Raw genomic sequence first — 18,652 nt, forward strand, 5'->3', positions numbered from 1 at the left:
TGGCTCTGAGGAAGGATTTGTAGGATGTATGGGTAGTCCTCGATTTATGACCACATTTGGGACTGAAACTTCCATTGCTAAGTGAGGCGGTCGTTAAGTGTGTCACATCAGATTTTACAGACTTTTTTGCTGCAGTTGTTAAGGGAATCACCATGGTCGTTAAGCAAATCCGGCTTCCCCCATTGACTCTGCTTGTTGGAAGCTGGTTGGGAAGGTTGCAGATGGTGATCACGTGACCCCGGGATGCTGCAACCGTCATAAATACTTGCTGGTTACCAAGCACCGGAGTTTTGATCATGTGACCGCAGCGGTCATAAATGTGAGGGCCGGTAGTAAGTCGCTTTTTCCAGCGCCGTTGTAACTTTGAACAGTTGCTAAACTAATGGTCATAAGTCGAGGACTACCTGTAAGTTTGCTGAAAGCATGGACAATTCCAAGCGTGCTGGAGGGCAAGGGAGAAAGCATCAGGTCTTCTGAAAACTAGGAGGTCTCCACTGAAGCTGGGAAGGACTAGGATGCTTTGGGAGAAGGCCGTGGAGGGCTTTGAAGGCAGAGCCCAGGTGCGTGGATTCAGGAGTAGCCAAGAAGGCAGAGTGGGGTGCGGAAGAGGGCATCTCGCTGGCCACAGGGGAGGGGAGGGATTTCATCATCCTGGACCGCAGGAGGAATCCAACAAGGCCAGCCAGGAGAAAGAGCCAGGGTCTTTCCTGCAAGGCTAAATTTCTCCGCAGCGTAAACTAGTCTAATCTGGAAAATCTGTTGTTGGTTCGTTGGGATTTAGAATTTGTGACGCCATCCTGTGGTTTTAATTTTGGGCTGTTTGCTTGTATTGATTACACCGGGGACTTTTTATTGTCGCCCTCTGAGAGCCAGCCAGTGGCAGCGGACTTGAACAAACGAATAAATGCGTCAGCTTTGTACAGGATGGATGTCCGTGCTTGGTGTGACTGGACAGCAGACGTTTTTATGAACTCGGCACACCGTCCCTTGAGATGTAAGATGGCGTGGAACGCAGGCTGAGAATACAGTTATTAGGATCTCTAGCAGGAGGATCGGAGGACCCCTGGCCAGCCTGCGGTGGCTTTTGGCTGATCCGGGCTTGCCCTGACCCCGGGTAAATGGAACTACAACTCTTACTGTCCCCAGCCAGAACAGCCCAAAAAACCCCGGTCTCAACCAATACACGATCTGGCTGCGAAAAGTTCAAATAAGTAGCCGTATATTCCGCCTCTAGAAAAACTGTGATTGCAAAGGTTCTTTGAAAGTTGCCTGCAAATTGTATTTTTAGATATGGCAAAAAGGGGAACATTATTAAACCTACAGGGAGCGACTACTCCGTTTCCAAGCACGGGAAGCTGAATTAAAGACAGATTTCCACACTTGCCTGGCGTGTTTTAGGCCTGCCCCGTGGCTGCTGTTTGTTGCATCTACCCAGCAGCCTCATTGCCAGCGCAGCTGTTCCTCGCCAACTGCTTTCATCGACTTCTCTGTTTGAAACCATCCAGCTGCCTTTTCCTGCTGGAAACACTTCTTTTTGTCACCTGGCTTCATTTTCCTCCAAGCGAAGACCTATTTTTAAAACTGCCCCTCGGCAGAAATGCTGCTTCCTCATTGCAGCGCCCAAAATAACCCATTTATATAAACGCTGTTAAGTGGCAGGGACGTATAATGAGGGCGTCGTCTTATTTCCTGCAGCGGGGCCTTGTGCAAAGCTTTGGGTCCCGGGGGGGCGGGGGGAGAACAGCCAGGGGTCGGCGGGAATATGGAATTCCCCTTTTGCAGAAAGACCAGGATTGGAGCTGTTAAAGTAGTCGGGCTCAGTCCGAGGCTTTCCAGACCTCAGGCTCCAGAATCCCCTGCCAGCCTGGGCAGTGGGCATGTTGACTGCACTGGCCGGGGAAACTAGGAGCAGAAATAACAGGTATGGCTTGCAGCTACCTCGATTTCATTGAAATACAAGGAAAACGTCCCAACAGGAAGATCCGTCCGCAGCCGAATGCTCTTCCAGCAGCGATCGTGGGTTCTCCATCTCTGGAGGCTTTGAAGAAGAGGCTGGAGGGTCACCTCTCGAGGCTGGCTGAGTTGGTTCTCCCGTACACTGCAGAGGGCTGGGCTAGGTGATCCTTGGGGTCCCACCCCTTCTACAAGGGTGGGGCCGTGGCTTGAGAGCTCTTCCCCTCTCTGATTTTACCGTTTTCTCCCTTTTTGCAGGCTGCCATCATTAACCGTATTCAGTGCAGGATCGTAGCTTTGGATCTGAGAGGACATGGTAAGTCGTTCGAAGCCCGTTCTCTTCTGAGTTGCACTTGATCGCCACCCGTTTCGGAGGGAAGCCCGTGAAGTTTCCTTGGCAGGAATATGGAAGTGGGTTGAGTCTTAACTAGCCAGGAGGATCATGGACATGAAGGACAGGTAGCCAAGTCAGTAGTCGTGAGGATCCTGTCCACTTCCTCTAGAGTTACAGGTAGTCCTCACTTAACAACCGTTTGTGTAGAGATGGTTCAGACTTACAACAGTGTTGAAAAAAATAACTTAGGACTGGTTCTCGCAATTAATGACCGTCGCAGTGTCCCCGGTCACATGATCATGATTTGGGTGCTTGGCAACCTGTTCGCTTTTATAACCATCACAGCGTCCCATGGTCACGTGGTCGCCATTTTCTACCTTCCCAGCCGGCTTCTGGCAAGCAAAATCAGTGGGGAGCCGTGTGATTTGCTTAACGACCATGTGGCTTGCTTGATGCCCACAGTGGCTTGCTTAATGACCACTGCGAAAAGGGTCACAAAATTGGGTTGGATTTGTTTAATGACCGCTTTGCTTAGCGACCAAAATTCTGGTCCAAATTGTGGTCGTCGAACAAGGACTACCTGTACAGGGTCAGACACCCTATGTTGCGTACTTGTGCTCCAGTCAGAGTGCAGCCAAGTAACTTTATCCAACAGATGCCTAGAATATTCCTCAGAGTGGTTCTTCCCCTGGAATGGAGAGACGTGGCAACCAGTGATACCTGGCCTTGCCCCTTATCGGATGTAATCCAGGTGTAATCCAGTATTGGTTGATCAATATCTGCACAGGGGAGAACTGTTCTTAATTCAGGCTTGTTTAATCTGACCTGGTTTCGTTGCAGGTGAGACAAAAGTGCGGAACCCTGAAGACCTCTCTGCAGAAACGATGTCCAAGTAGGTTGCTCCATAATTTGGGGGAGAGGGGGGTGTTTTAAACCTCTAAACTGTGGTGTGATGGGTGAACCATGACACATGGAAACTAACAGGAAGCCGGTAGAAGGCTGGGAGATTACGCTTCTGGTGGCAACGGTTTGGGCCTTTGCGTTCTGAACTTCCAAGTGACCTTCAAGGTACCCCCACAGAGTGCTTTACAGTGGTCTAGACCAGTGTTTCTCCACCTGGGCCACTTTAAGGTGGGTGGACTTCAACTCCCAGAATTCCCCAGCCAGCCTGGCTGGGGAATTCTGGGAATTGAAGTCCACCCACCTTAAAGTGGCCCAGGTTGAGAAACACTGGTCTAGACCAAGTGTGTTGAGGGCATGAGTTATTGTTAAGTCTTGGAGTGTGTCTAGTAGTCCTGTCTTTCGTTCCCCTTCCTCCGGCTGGGAGCTGGAAATTTGCTGTTTTGCTAATCCCTGTCTCTCTCCTTAAGTTTCTAGACCAGAGGTTCTCAAAGTGTGGTCTGGGAGACTTTCAGGCGGTCCATAAAGTCAAATAAAGATTTCAAAGTTTCTCGGTTTTAATTTATAATACAGTAAATATCGACAGATGTGACCCACATAAACCAAAGCTCTTTGGGGTCCTCGATCATTTTTAAGAACGTGAAGGGGTCCTCGCACAAAAACGTTGAGGAACCACTGATCTAGGTCATCTGTGTTCCACGCTGGCTTCTATAAAATCCCTTGTAACAAAGACGACCTTCTGCCTTCCAATTCAGATCCAACTTTGGATCATCTTTTAAAGCATTGACGACTCAAGTCCAAAAGAAAAACTTCCCCCACCTTGATGTTCGCTGATTGTTGGACCACAATTTCTATCACCCCAGCCAGCACAGAGCTGCAGGGCAACCAACATGGGAAAGCTGACCAAGAGAGATCATACTTTACTTAAAACAAACAAGATGTAGACTTGCAGAATGTCAGTACGGTCAAAACTGTGGGGTGGGAGGGGAGGAGGTGTCTCTTAAATCCAAATGTACATCATTTCTTTCCATTTCTACCATTTGCATCCATTTATGTCACTTGCATAATTACATAACTGCAATAAAACTTCAGTTTAATTTCCAAACCCTAGCAGGGGTGAAATTGAAACAAAACAGAAAATGGTCCATTATGTCTAAAACGGCCGTTCAGCTGTGCTGGTGGGATATTTCCCATCAAAGCGAAATGCTTCATGAATGTTCATTTCTAAGACTCTTCCCACTGCTGCTATTACCGGGGAGGTGGGAGGTATTGGATCGGTGGCGGGCGGGAGAGACTGAAGGTGAGGGCCTACCCCACTGAAGCCGTAGCTGGAAGAAGTCTGAGCTTCCCTCTTAATGGCTGGTTTAGCTAGTCCCAATACGATGCCTTCCAGATTGGCTTTGCTAGGTGGGAATCCTGTCACTTTGGGCATATCCAGACGATTAGAGAAGGCTGGGCACTTTCTAAACATTGCTTAGTTTAGGTGCACAAGAGTCCAGGTGAAAGAGTCCGGGCTGGGTCGCTGCTTTGAAGTGAACGCTTTCTCACGCTTTGCTCAGCTGTTGAGGTGCTATGGAATGCTTATGGGCATTCCACTTACTCAGAAGTTCAGCCAACTTGCAAGCCAAAGAACGGATGGGACTCCTGTGTGGTGTACGTGGAGAAAGGATGCTGCTGGGGAGAGAAGACGGCTAATTATTGTGTGGGCATGACAGTCGTGTTTGTGCAAGGGTTGAAGCGAGCGTAGCCGTTGCCTGAGGCACATCAGATCTGGGCCGTGCCAACTTCAAAGGTCTTGGCATCGTCTTTTATTCCAGGAAGCTAATTAGCACTGTGCTCCTTGGTTAATTGGGTGCAGAGTTCAGCTTTCTGACGTTGCAGCTTGCCCAGCGAGGGAGAGGAGGGGAGGTTGGCAGACTTACGTGTAAATATACAAAGATGTCCCACGTTGGAAAAGCTTTTTGCGGCTCCCCATCTCCGTCTACAAGCTCACAATGGAAGGGACCAGTTCTGTAGGTTAAACGCTTGTTGCTAAATAATGACCGCATCAGAACAATAGAAAACGAAGAGGGCCCTGTAGGATCGGTCTTACTTCCTTACTCATCTCTCAGCTGTGGGGTGGGGGTGGGGGTGGAGCAAGTGGAAAGCAACTTTCATCCAAGTGGAATAATTAAGCTCAGTGGCTAACACCAAAAGGACATCTAAGTGAGGTGTCCCGGGTGGTGCGCAAACATAGGAGATGCCTCAGGGCTGGGGCTGGCATCTACAAGCCAAATGTGCTTTTCAGGACCAGGGGTTCGGATTCTTCTTCTAGGAAACCATCAGTGATGGGGAAAAGATGGCGCTCCGGAATTTATGCAGTGCATATGTTGCCCTGTATCTTTCGGCCCCTGGAAAGCATCAGCCAGCATGTCCCTTTCTGGTGCCAACGTAGTGTGTGTCTGCTGTAAAAAAAAAAAAAGGCCACAGCCGTGTTAGGGGTAATAAAGAATGGTATTGAAAGCGGAGATGCCAATAGCATAGCATATAAATCAGTGGTGTGACCAAATTTGGAATACCGTGGTCACCACACCTCAACAGGGATGTAGCAGAGCTGGGGAAGGTTCGGAGGAGGGCAGCCAAGGTGGTCCAGGGCCTGGAGCAGCTCCCCTATGAAGCAAGGTTGCGACATTGGGGGCCTTGTAGTCTAGGAGGGAGGCGAATGAGAGGGGACGTGATGGAGGGGTACAGAATTATGCATGGTGCGGCTAAAGTGGACAAGGAGAAGGCATGTTCCCTTTCCCCAAACACTGGAGCCAGAGGTCACCCAGTGAAATTGGATCCTGGAAGGATCAGGACAGACAAGAGGAAATACACAGCATTAATTCAAATTTGGAGTTGGCTACCATGAGATGTGGAGATGGCTACCAGCTTGTCCGGCTTCAAAACTGTTGAACCACTTCCTGGAAGTCCTGGGGATCCGCGGCTCATAGCCTTGATGGCAAGGGACTGCCCTTGAAGGCCACCTGCTGGGAGATGGGTGGGCTCCCCTGGGCAGTTGGGGGGCCACTGGGAGAACAGGCTGCCGGACAAGATGGGCCAGGGGTCCCATCCAGCAGGGCGCAGCTTACGTCCTTGTGTTCTTACGTTTTTCTGTTTGTAGAGACGTTGGCAACGTGGTGGAAGTGATGTATGGAGACCTCTGCCCTCCCATTATGCTGATTGGGCACAGCATGGGGGGTGCCATTGCTGTCCACACAGCAGCGTCCAATCTGGTGCCCAGCTTGTTGGGTCTCTGCATGATTGATGTTGTGGAAGGTAAGTCTCCACAATTTTCTTTTCTAGATCAGCCTTTCCTGTCCTTGCAGACTCCAGACTAACTCCCCGTGGGTCTCCATGCTAGCTAGGGAATTCTGGGAATTGCAGTATCAAAATGTCTGGAGAGCACTCAGTTGGGAAAGGATTATTTAAACGTTTTGCTTTTCATTCGCGTGTTGATGTTAACGTACAAGCAGTTTTCTGTGTAAGACTGAAACCGTAATGTTTGAGTAAAATGAATTTACTTAAAAGACTTATACGGCTGACTTCTGGAAGAAGTCTGGTGGACTGATGACTGCGGCAAAGAGCTGGCAAGTAGACCAGCTCTTCGAACCTCTCTGACAAAGGAAAGGATGGGAGATCACCCATCAATGCTCCAGACAGTTGCTCCTTGCAAGGAGACCGCAAGACAGCGGTCTCTGGCAGGTTTTGAGCACTGCCTCAAAAGCAGACACTTCTCCATGCATCCCAACTCAGCTTCACTGGGTTCCAGCCTCACCCTACCCAACACTTGCCGGAAGAACCAGCTCTTCACCTTCTTAAATGAGATCTGCGTAGCAAAAAGGGTCTCTGATACGTGCTAGTTTGCTTAATACCCGATGCCCCTCTGTCACTGATGCAGGGACAGCCATGGATGCCCTCAACAGCATGCAAAACTTCCTTCGGAGTCGCCCGAAGACATTCAAGTCTCTGGAAAACGCTATCGAATGGAGGTAACGTGGGAACCATGCTTGTCTATTTCGACATCCCATCGAAATAAGCCAACTTCACTGCCCCGTCTCTGGAACTAGAGCAGGGACCCCCCTTGTTAGCTACTTTGCCTTTCTCTGGGAGAGAAAAGCTCAGAATAAATCTTCTTTGCTAAAAAGACAGGAAAACTAAACCGGCACTACCCACTTACTAAGTCCGTGTTGATGACCGCTTGTCTTTTTCCCTAGTGTGAAGAGTGGGCAGATCAGAAATCTCGAATCAGCTAGAGTATCCATGATCGGCCAAGTCAAACAGTACGTTGGCTTTTTAAACTTCCTTCTGATTTTATCCGCAGGCGTGAAGGTCCCATAGACTGGCAGCTTGGAAGGGGTGTGAACCACCCCCCCTCCTTTCCCCCAAACCTCTGAAGAAACCAGGACAGTTGGATGAGATGGCCATTCACACGCCTTCGGGACTTTGAGTCGGAAGAGGTGGTACACAGCATTTCTTACGGCTGTGCAGGGCTCTGATCCCATCTCCCAAAAGTGCTTGGGAATGGGCAGGTGTGTTAATGCAGGGCGTGGTTGGAGACAGGTCCTGTGTTAACACTCCTGCCCGCTCTGAAGCACCTCTGGGAGATTGAATTGTGCAGCCCTGTTGCTTAGCAAACCCAGCCTCTGTGTCCAGTCAGCAGCTGCCTCCTTACATACTTGAAAATCCTTTCATTTGCGCCCTTTTGTCAAGCCTCTTCCTTGCGGAGCAGAAATTTGGGGGAGGGGGGTGTTAGAGCAGTGTTTTTCAAACTTGGCAACTTAAAGATGTGTGGACTTCAACGCTCGGAAGTGTGGACTTCAGCGCTTTGCTGGCTGGGGAATTCCGAGCGTTGAAGTCCACACATCTTTTAAGTTGCCAAGTTTGAAAAACACTCTTGTAGAGCATGATCAGAGAAGGAAGATTCACACAGACTTTCTTTTAACAAGTTTGAATGCTGAGAATGGGGGGTCAGAGCTCAGCGGCCTCTCCCCTCTGCTAATTGCTTGGGTGTAGAGAGCATCTTCCTTCTGTCTCTTCATCGTGAGCTCTCGTCCCTATCTTCCTGACAAAGGTATAAAATAGAAAAGCACACTACTGCCATAATTTGGAAAGGTGAATTTAGGGAGTCCCATTGTCTTTCTAGCAATTGCTTCCTCCTCCTCCTCCTCCTCCTCCTCCTCCTCCTCCTCCTCCTCCTCCTCCCATATTCTTTTCACATGCTGTCTTTGTCTCCTCCTCCTCCTCCTCTCCTTCTCCTCCTTTCTCCTTCTTTCTCCACCACCACCACCACCATCATTCCTCCTCCTTCTCCTTCTCCTCCACCACACCATCATCCTCCCCCCCTCCTCCTCCTCTTCTTCCTCTTCTTCTTCCCCTCCCTCCTGTGATCTGGTCTTACATAGCTCACACCTGCGTAAGACAGATACAGAATATTTGAAACAGAGGCAGCCTGTGATGGGATGTATGACAGACCCTGGGAACACGGAGAAGGGAGCAGGACCATTACTGAAAACATTTCTGATTGCGTTAGGTATAAGTTGACCTGGAGAACTGCTTTGGCAGGCTTCCAAGATTCCGTTACAGCCCCTTACTAGCAGTAAAGATCATTCCGGAAATTGTAAGTCGGTCTCATTTTCTGAGTTTGCCACTCTTGGAGGGCTTAATTGAATCATACGTTCCTCATTTCTTGAAAAACTTTGAAATCAGGTGCGAAGAAGCCACGAGCCCCGGAGGCCCCAAAGCGATCGTGGAAGGAATTATAGAAGAGGAGGAAGAGGACGACGAGGATGGTGAAAACGGGGAATCCATGAACAAAAAGAAGAAGGATGACGATGTCGAGGTGAGTAACCTTTGTCGGGAACTTAGAACAGCCCTTTTCCCAGTCTGGTACTTTCCGCCTCAAGCTTGCGCAAAACGTCCTGTGGCCGAGATGCTCCGATATTAGAAGGGGCCATTGTGTATGTCCTGGAAGTGGTGTGTCCTCACAACAGGCCACTTGGATTTTGGGCACTCAGAGGCACCACATCTGAAGCACAGTCTCAGCCGTTCTCTGGTTTCAACTGAGTCCAGAAACCAAACTACAGCTTGTTAGGTGTGTGGTATGAACACGTTTTTTTGTGTGCGTTGGCCTCTTCTTGGGGAAGACTATGTCACATCTCGTGGTTTTCTTTGCTTCTCCTTGAAGTATCTTATTTTAGCCCAACCTGCATGTATGTGACTGCGTGAATTCTCTAGAAAATATATTGACAAGCGAGGCTTTTACCGTGTTAACACTGAGACCAGTGTTTCTCAACCTTGGCGGCTTTTAAGACGCATGGCTGGCTGGGGAATTCTGGGAGTTGAAGTCCACGCGTCTTAAGAGCCGCCAAGGTTGAGAAACACTTAGACCCTGAATAAATATCAGTGTGAATTGCACATCTTCTCCCACGCTGGTATTTCCGTAGCTGCTGGTGTCTGTTGCTTGTAAGCGATGATGCTTCCCAGTGGCATGCTCGGTCGCGTGTTTTCAAAAGGGCCTCTTCTCTCCTTAGAGCAAAAAAGAAGCAGCGTACACATGGCGGATTGAGCTGGCCAAGACGGAGCGATACTGGGAGGGCTGGTTCAGGGGCCTCTCCAACCTCTTCCTCAACTGCCCTGTTCCCAAACTGCTGCTTTTAGCAGGTAGGCCTGGCTCCCTCCCTCTTCGCCCTTACTGGAACTCACCCCGTCACTCTTCAAGCTGGAGTGGAAGAAGCTTCCCTACCTGATGAATTTTTCATGGTATTTTGCTTAAAAATTCAAGGATCAGCTTATCTGCAGATGGGCTTATCTGAGGTAGTCCTCACTTAACCACCACCATTGAGACCGGAATTTCGGTTGCGAAGAGATGCGGTTATTAAGTGAATCTGACCTATTTCACGACCTTTTTTTGCAGCAGTCATTAAGCGAATCACATGGTCATTAAGTGAACCACGTGGTTGTTGGGTAAATCATGTGGTTCCCCATTGGTTTTGCTTGCTGGGAAGGTTGAAAATGGCGATCCCAAGACCACGGGATGCTGCAGTGGTTGTAAATGCGAAGCAGCTGCCAAGTGCCCAAATTGCGATCACGTGGCCACAGGGACCCTGCGATGGTCATAAGCGTGAGGACTGGTCGCAAGTCAGGTTTAGTGCCATCGTAAGTCTAAACGAATGGTCATTAAGGAAGGACTATCTGTAGATGAGTATATTGTTGTTGTTTATTCGTTTAGTCGCTTCCGACTCTTCGTGACTTCATGGACCAGCCCACGCCAGAGCTTCCTGTCGGTCGTCAACACCCCCAGCTCCCCCAGGGACGAGTCCGTCACCTCTAGAATATCATCCATCCATCTTGCCCTTGGTCGGCCCCTCTTCCTTTTGCCCTCCACTCTCCCTAGCATCAGCATCTTCTCCAGGGTGTCCTGTCTTCTCATGATGTGGCCAAAGTATTTCAGTTTTGCCTTTAATATCACTCCCTCAAGTGAGCAGTCTGGCTTTATTTCCTGGAGGATGGACTGGTTGGATCTTCTTGCAGTCCAAGGCACTCTCAGAATTTTCCTCCAACACCACAGTTCAAAAGCATCGATCTTCCTTCTCTCAGCCTTCCTTATGGTCCAGCTCTCGCAGCCATATGTTACTACGGGGAACACCATTGCTTTAACTATGCGGGCCTTTGTTGTCAGTGTGATGTCTCTGCTCTTAACTATTTTATCGAGATTTGTCATTGCTCTTCTTCCAAGGATTAAGCGTCTTCTGATTTCCTGACTGCAGTCAGCATTTGCAGTAATCTTTGCACCTAGGAATACAAAGTCTTTCACTGCTTCTACATTTTCTCCCTCTATTTGCCAGTTATCAATCAAACTGGTTGCCATAATCTTGGTTTTTTTGAGGTTTAGCTGCAAACCAGCTTTTGCACTTTCTTCTTTCACCTTCATCATAAGGCTCCTCAGTTCCTCTTCACTTTCAGCCATCAAAGTGGTATCATCTGCATATCTGAGATTGTTAATGTTTCTTCCAGAGATTTTAACTCCAGCCTTGGATTCCTCAAGGCCAGCTTGTCGCATGATGTGTTCTGCATACAAGTTGAATAGGTAGGGTGAGAGTATACAGCCCTGCCGTACTCCTTTCCCAATCTTAAACCAGTCTGTTGTTCCGTGGTCTGTTCTTACTGTTGCTACTTGGTCGTTATACAGATTCTTCAGGAGGCATACAAGATGACTTGGTATCCCCATACCACTAAGAACTTGCCACAATTTGTTATGGTCCACACAGTCAAAGGCTTTAGAATAGTCAATAAAACAGAAATAGATGTTTTTCTGAAACTCCCTGGCTTTTTCCATTATCCAGCGGATATTGGCAATTTGGTCTCTAGTTCCTCTGCCTTTTCTAAACCCAGCTTGTACGTCTGGCAATTCTCGCTCCATGAACTGCTGAAGTCTACCTTGCAGGATCTTGAGCATTACCTTACTGGCATGTGAAATGAGTGCCACTGTTCGATAGTTTGAACATTCTTTAGTGTTCCCCTTTTTTGGTATGGGGATATAAGTTGATTTTTTCCAGTCTGATGGCCATTCTTGTGTTTTCCAAATTTGCTGGCATATAGCATGCATTACCTTGACAGCATCATCTTGCAAGATTTTGAACAGTTCAGCTGGGATGCCGTCGTCTCCTGTTGCCTTGTTATTAGCAATGCTTCTTAAGGCCCACTCAACCTCACTCTTCAGGATGTCTGGCTCTAGCTCACCGACCATACTGTCAAAGCTATCCCCGATATTGTTATCCTTCCTATACAGGTTTTCTGTATATTCTTGCCACCTTTTCTTGATCTCTTCTTCTTCTGTTAGGTCCTTGCCATCTTTGTTTTTGATCATACCCATTTTTGCCTGGAATTTACCTCCAATGTTTCTAATTTTCTGGAAGAGGTCTCTTGTCCTTCCTATTCTATTGTCTTCTTCCACTTCCGCGCATTGCTTGTTTAAAAATAATTCCTTATCTCTTCTGGCTAACCTCTGGAATTTTGCATTTAATTGGGCATATCTCCCCCTATCACTGTTGCCTTTTGCTTTCCTTCTTTCTTGGGCTACTTCTAGTGTCTCAGCAGACAGCCATTTTGCCTTCTTGGTTTTCTCTTTCTTTGGGATGTATTTTGTTGCCGCCTCCTGAACAATGTTGCGAACTTCTGTCCAGAGTTCTTCCGGGACCCTATCTACTAAGTCCAGTCCCTTAAATCTATTCTTCACCTCCACTGCATATTCCTTAGGAATATTAGTGAGCTCATATCTAGCTGATCTGTGGGTCTTCCCTAATCTCTTTAGTCTGATCCTAAATTGTGCAAGAAGAAGTTCGTGATCTGAACTACAGTCAGCTCCAGGCCTTGTTTTTACCGACTGTACAGATGTCCGCCACCTTTGGCTGCAAAGGATGTAATCAATCTGATTTCGGTGTTGTCCATCTGGTGAAGTCCATGTATAAAGCCGTCTCTTAGGTTGTTGGAAGAGAGTGTTTGTTATGCAGAGTGAATTGTCTTGGCAAAATTCTATCAGCCTGTGTCCTGCTTCGTTTTGTTCTCCTAGGCCATACTTACCTGTAATTCGAGGTGTCATTTGACTCCCCACCTTAGCATTCCAGTCTCCTGTGATGAAAATAACATCTCTTTTAGGCGTGTTGTCCAGTAGGTGCTGCAGATCCTCATAGAACTGCTCTACTTCAGCTTCTTCAGCATTTGTGGTTGGGGCGTATATTTGGATCACTGTGATGTTAGATGGCTTGCCCTGAATTCGAATTGAGATCATTTTATCATTTTTTGGGTTGTATCCAAGCACTGCTTTAGCCACTTTACTATTAATTATGAAGGCTACTCCATTTCTTCTGTGGTCCTCTTGTCCGCAGTAGTAGATCTGGTGGTCATTTGATGTGAAGTGGCCCATTCCAGTCCATTTCAGTTCACTGACGCCCAGAATGTCTATCTTTAATCTTGACATCTCACCAATAACCACATCCAATTTGCCCTGGCTCATAGATCTTACATTCCAGGTTCCGATGGTGTGTTGATCCTTAGAACATCGGATTCGCCGTTCACCACCAGCACCGTCGGCCGCTAGCCGTCCTTTCGGCTTTGAGCTAGCTGCGTCATCACGTCTGGGGCTAGTTGAGCTCATCCTCTGTTCCTCCCCAGTAGCATTTTGACCATCTTCCGACCTGGGGGTCTCATCTTCCGATGGTATACCGACATATCTCTGGTTGTACTGATCCATTTAGTTTTCACGGCAAGAATACTGAGGTGGGTTGCCATTACCTTCCCCAGGGATCGCATTTAGTCTGACCTCTCTGTCATGACCTTCCCGTCTTGGGTGGCCCTTCACGGTTTAGCTCATGGCATCATTGAGGTGCTCAAGCTCCAGCACCACGACACGGTAACGATCCTTTGCTGAAGAGATGAGTATATACAGTATATATATTTTAGGTAAATCAGAAATGGTAAAGAATACATTCAAAAGGGGGCAAGAACTTTGGATTAACATATGGTTTCCTTCCTTCTTTCTCTTCTCCCTCCCCCCACCCAAATTCCAACACCCATCGATTTTTAGGTGTTGACAGGCTAGATAAAGATCTCACCATTGGCCAGATGCAAGGTAAAATTAACTTTCCGGTCCAGGATGTGTTTGCTTTAAAAGAGCTGTAACACCAGGCAAAGGAAAGGGGAACCACTTCTGGGCTGTTTATATTTTTAGCAGCAGACGACCTTGCCTGATTGCCCAATGTGAAATGGATGCGAAGAGCAGCTTTCTGAACACCGTGTGTTTTTAGGAACAGACAAGCTCCCATTGGTGTTAAAAGCCTCAAAACAATATTGGCTTAGTTGCAGCAGCCAGAGAAGTATTCCCAAATAAAGTCTTCATTAATTATAGAAAGGTTTTAACTTGGAAGTCTGGTGCCTCCCAGGTATTCTGGACTGTAGTGTCCACCCTCCTTTCCATCGATAACACATTAAGAAACTACATACATTGCAGTGACTAAAATAAACTAAATGTGAGGGTTGGAAGGAAAGGAAGAAAATAAGAAAAGGAAAGGAAAAATAGGAATCATATATCAATATAAAATTAATACAATCCACAAACTGATTAAAACTGGACTATATAAAACAAATTCTTCCATCATCCCATTTTTAGAATATAAAGACAAGTCAAAAATGTGTAAAGACAATGTATGTTGAATCTGGAAAATAAATTTATTTCCATCCACGTGAAAGCCCACGTTCTTCATAAAATTCCAAGTGTCCTGTTTTTGGAGTATCACATTTAGGAACATCACGTTTACATCTTTAACTACTGTATTTTTTTCCCCAAGACTACACTCTTATGCTGTAACTGGAAACCAAAAGGGACTGGACATGACCAAATCATGTGAGTCCAAAAACCCTCACATTTTTTTCAGCGACATCCGATACCCAGCTTTTTAAAATAATTCTTTCAGGAATCCAGTAAACATAAAACACTATTTTCTAATGAATTAACTGGATTCTCAAGTCATAAAGGATGTATCTTCAAGCACTGATTTTCCCAAAGTGGCGTATTTTAATCCCTGTAGTATGTGCAGACATTGTAGGAGAGCCGTGTTGGTCTGTAAGTAGCCAAAAATCTGGAGTCTAGTACCCCCTTGCCAGCTGACCAATGTTATTAAAAGCTAATGCCTTTAGCTTTTGGTCAGTCAGAAAAGGGGCTACCAGACTCCTCCTGATTTTTGTAATGCATGCCGTGTCTTACTGTGTTATCGCTGATATATTATCCTTGTTCTGGATCCTTCCAAATCCTTTAGGTCTTGTCTGTGCTGCACAAAAAACCAGATCTCTGTCATTAGGCAAACACACGTCTTCTCCTTAACTTTCAGATTTTATTTTTCTGCCGTTTGTGTGGAAAGTAGCTTCAGATGTCCCAAATGGGTTATTTTTAATCAAGGTTCTGTGAAATCACCCAGATTTAGGTGAATCCAACATCCTTTCCCCATTTATTTTTTTAATTTTAATTTTTTTTTGTTTATGCCTTCGAGTCAGTCTTGATTCCTGGGGACTGCCTGGGTTAGTCCATGCACATCTTGGGGATGTTTTTGGAAGTGGTTGGCCCTTACCTTCTTCCTGGGCTGAGAGGGAGGGACCAGCCCAAGGTCACCCAGCTGGCTTTGTGCCCAAGGCAGGCCTAGAACTCACAGTCTCCTGGTTTCTAGCCTGATGCCTTCACCGCTGGCCCAAACTGGCTCTCTCCCCATTCCCTGCAGGGAAATTCCAGATACAGGTCCTCCCGCAGTGTGGCCATGCAGTCCACGAGGATGCTCCAGACAAAGTGAGTAGTGGAAGCGTCTGTTTGGCCTGCCCTCTCTGTGCTGGACCCAGACTGAGTTGCCATGTTGGGCTTGTTCATGGGGGAACCTAAGCCAGGCTCCTCCAAGCTGATTGCCCTCCAGACAGGAGGCCTTCAGTCCCCAGAATTCCCTAACCAGCAGGGCCACTGCGGAACATGGAAGTCCACCCATCGGGTTGGTCCTCCAGTTGGTGGGGCTTAATTGGTTCACGTGAATGATTCCTTTCGGGCGAGAGGAAGGAAGGGGCAGAATACAGGGTTCCCAAAGTGTTGGGGAGGGGCCGACCCAGCTCCAAACAAGAAGGGGAGGCCTCCTTCATCTCTGGCTGCACATCTTTCTCTTTCAGGTTGCCGAAGCCGTTGCGACGTTCTTGATCCGCCACAGGTTTACGGAGCCCATTGGCGGATTTCAGTGGTAAGTCTGGGAGTGTGGCCGGCCCCTCCTCACCCTGGGCTGCCTGGAGGCAGCCGTTCCCATCGGGAGCCTCCAGATGGGTTGAGCTGCCGGTTCTTGGGGAATCTGGAAAGAGAGCTGAGGGGGAGATTGGGAAAGGCTGCCGTTACGCATGGAAGTTGGAGGGACGAGGCTGGTGTGAAGAGAGAGAGCGCCACGCAGCCAAAAGCCCAAGAACTCAAGTTTCTCTTGTTCCCTTTCTGTCTAACAGCCCTGCCTTTCCCAAGCTCCCCACTTCTCTGAAAACCAGCCATTTTTCTTCTTTTTGCCACATCTTTCTTTCCTACCCCCCAACGTAGTCTGTTGATCTCAGGACGGTCTCTGCTGTAGAGGGCCACCAAGACATCTGGAAAAGTCCTGGTGGCGCCCCTCAGAGCCTCTGGCTGCTGGTTTATGTGACATTCACAAATCAGGATTTGGTGCCCAGAGCACGTGGTGGATTGGCGTTGCTGGGAAGCCAGATCGCACTCGTCTGTTGATTCAGTTTATTCACCCCTCCGTTCGTTCATTCTTTGGCCCTGTGAGACGTGGAGTTGAGGAATGGAAGGGCAGGTCCGTCTGGGGTTCAGATCCAAGTCGGTGGCTCAGGGCAGCGGGAGGAAGAAGGGATTCCTGCTGAGGCTTGTGGAGCTAGGCGAGAAAGGCGGTTTAATCATAGACCTCAGACCATTCACTGACCTGGTTCATGCACGCCACAACGCCCTGGTTTGCTTCCCCAGGTTTCCTGATCAGCAGGTGGAAGCTGCCCCAGAGGGCCTATGCCTGGCCATGGCTGGTGCGCCAGTTGTGGCCGTGCCTGGCGCAAGAGGGTCTGGCTGCAGTAACTCATCCCCTCATTACTACCCGGCTTGACTACTGCAGTGCACTTTACGTGGTGCTGCCCTTTTAGACTACTTGGGAACGGCAACTGATTCGGAATGCGATGGCCGGCTTGCTTGCTGGCACTCGTTGCTTGGAGCGTTTAACACCAATTCTGTGGGCCCTGCACTGGTTCCTGATTAGTTCCCAGTTACCATCTGAGCCACCCAGAGTCACCTGAGATGGGCGGCCATAGGGTGCTGGTATCGACCTGTAAAGACCATCCAACCTGCCTCAGCTCAGCCTGTTAGAACCGCTAGGGAGAAACTGTTTGTAACCCCACGTTTCCAAGAGATTTGGGCTGAAGCTGGAAGACCCTGCTGTTCCGAAAGCACCGGTACTTTGAAACCCCCTCCCAGTGGAAATCGTGCCAGCCCCACCCTTTCTGTTTTTTCAGAAACTGTTCAGAACCAAATTGCTTTGAAGGGTCTTTCCTTAAGTCTGCACCGGGTGCCATCTTGTTTTCCGCTCTTTATTTTCTGTATTTGTTTTGGCCATCTCTTGTATCTGAAATGAATCTTTGATTGAAATGGTCAGAGCTGCTACAGGTAGTCCTCGACTTACAACCATTCGTTGAGCGGCTGTTCGAGGTTATGATGGCACTGAAAAAAGTGACTTACAACTAGTCCTCGCACTTACGACCATCGCAGCGTCCCCGCGGTCACGTGATCAAATGGCAGCCAGCATGTATTTACGATGGTTGCAGCATCCCTGAGTCATGTAGTTGCCATTTGTGACCTTCCCAGGGGGCTTCCAACAATGGGAAGCTGCATGATTCACTTAACAAGCACGTGATTTGCTTAATGACTGCGGTGATTCTCTTAACCACCACCACAAAAGTGTCATAAAATCAGGTGCGGTCACAAGACGCCTTGCTTAACTACTGCTCACTTAACAACGAATTTTCCAGTCCCTATTGCGACCATAAGTCGAGGACTACCTGTATTGTTTTGGACTGGTTTTCAACAAACCAAGGTTGCTTTAATTTTATATTGACTGAAAACTGCCAAGAGCTGTTCTGATTGCAGCAGGGGAGAAGTGGTGTTAATGAATACGCTATGATTAAGCCAGATTCATACTTTTCCTTTTGCCATCCAGTAGAGTCAGTGTCAGGGTCAGTCTCGCTTCACAATAAGACACAGACTCACTTCATGGGTATTAAGGATTTCTGGTTTATTGGAATGGTGGCTGACAACGAAAAACGGGAACGGGGGTGGTGGTGTGGAGGTGCCCCTTTTATACCCTTTCGGAGTGCCCCGGGCTCCTCCACCCTTCATTGTCCCGATCCCTCTTGATGGGACCCTTGATGGCTGCCTGGGCGTTTTCCCGGTGTCTTCCTTTGTCCCCCGGAGTCGGTTGTGTCCTCCAGGGCACCAGGTGCGGCTTATCTCCATTCTTCCGATGTCCTTCTTTTCAGCTGCCTATGGGTCCATGGGTGTGGGTGCTTTGGGTGCTTGTGTTAATCCCTGGTTTAATTATCTTCCTCCTCTATTCCTTTATGATCATGATCTCCGTTGTGAGGCTCTTTGTGCCTCGCAACGAGGTCATGACAGTCGGGCAGCCTTGGAATGCAGGACCGCAAGCTTCCCTTATCTCCTTTTTTGCATCCCCACCTGACCGCCATTGCTGAACACTGGCAGTGCTTTAAGTACATAAAAACCTTGTGCTTTAAATCCTGAAATGAACAGTTTCAAAAAATAATAATACCCTAGCAGAGAAAGAATTGAGGACAGCAGCCTTGGTCACTCTGCATCAGGTCTCCAGCCGTGGCTCAGGGCCTGTT

General features: G+C 48.1%; 1 protein-coding gene across 3 annotated transcripts in view; it reads left to right on the plus strand.

Annotated features, from left to right (window-relative positions):
* Nucleotides 1-18,652, plus strand: part of PPME1 (protein phosphatase methylesterase 1) — a 170,904-nt gene that overhangs the window by 4,639 nt on the left and 147,613 nt on the right. For all 3 annotated transcript variants that reach the window (XM_063306009.1, XM_063306008.1, XM_063306007.1), the window contains exons 4-13: nucleotides 2,212-2,269; nucleotides 3,128-3,179; nucleotides 6,330-6,484; nucleotides 7,107-7,197; nucleotides 7,423-7,488; nucleotides 8,915-9,047; nucleotides 9,739-9,868; nucleotides 13,791-13,835; nucleotides 15,475-15,539; nucleotides 15,905-15,972. In XM_063306009.1, the coding sequence (XP_063162079.1) occupies nucleotides 2,212-2,269; nucleotides 3,128-3,179; nucleotides 6,330-6,484; nucleotides 7,107-7,197; nucleotides 7,423-7,488; nucleotides 8,915-9,047; nucleotides 9,739-9,868; nucleotides 13,791-13,835; nucleotides 15,475-15,539; nucleotides 15,905-15,972 (863 nt within the window). The remainder of the gene's footprint in view (nucleotides 1-2,211; nucleotides 2,270-3,127; nucleotides 3,180-6,329; nucleotides 6,485-7,106; nucleotides 7,198-7,422; nucleotides 7,489-8,914; nucleotides 9,048-9,738; nucleotides 9,869-13,790; nucleotides 13,836-15,474; nucleotides 15,540-15,904; nucleotides 15,973-18,652) is intronic.

The sequence above is a fragment of the Candoia aspera genome, chromosome 5, assembly GCF_035149785.1.
Source record: "Candoia aspera isolate rCanAsp1 chromosome 5, rCanAsp1.hap2, whole genome shotgun sequence".
NCBI classification, from domain to species: Eukaryota; Metazoa; Chordata; class Lepidosauria; order Squamata; family Boidae; genus Candoia; species Candoia aspera.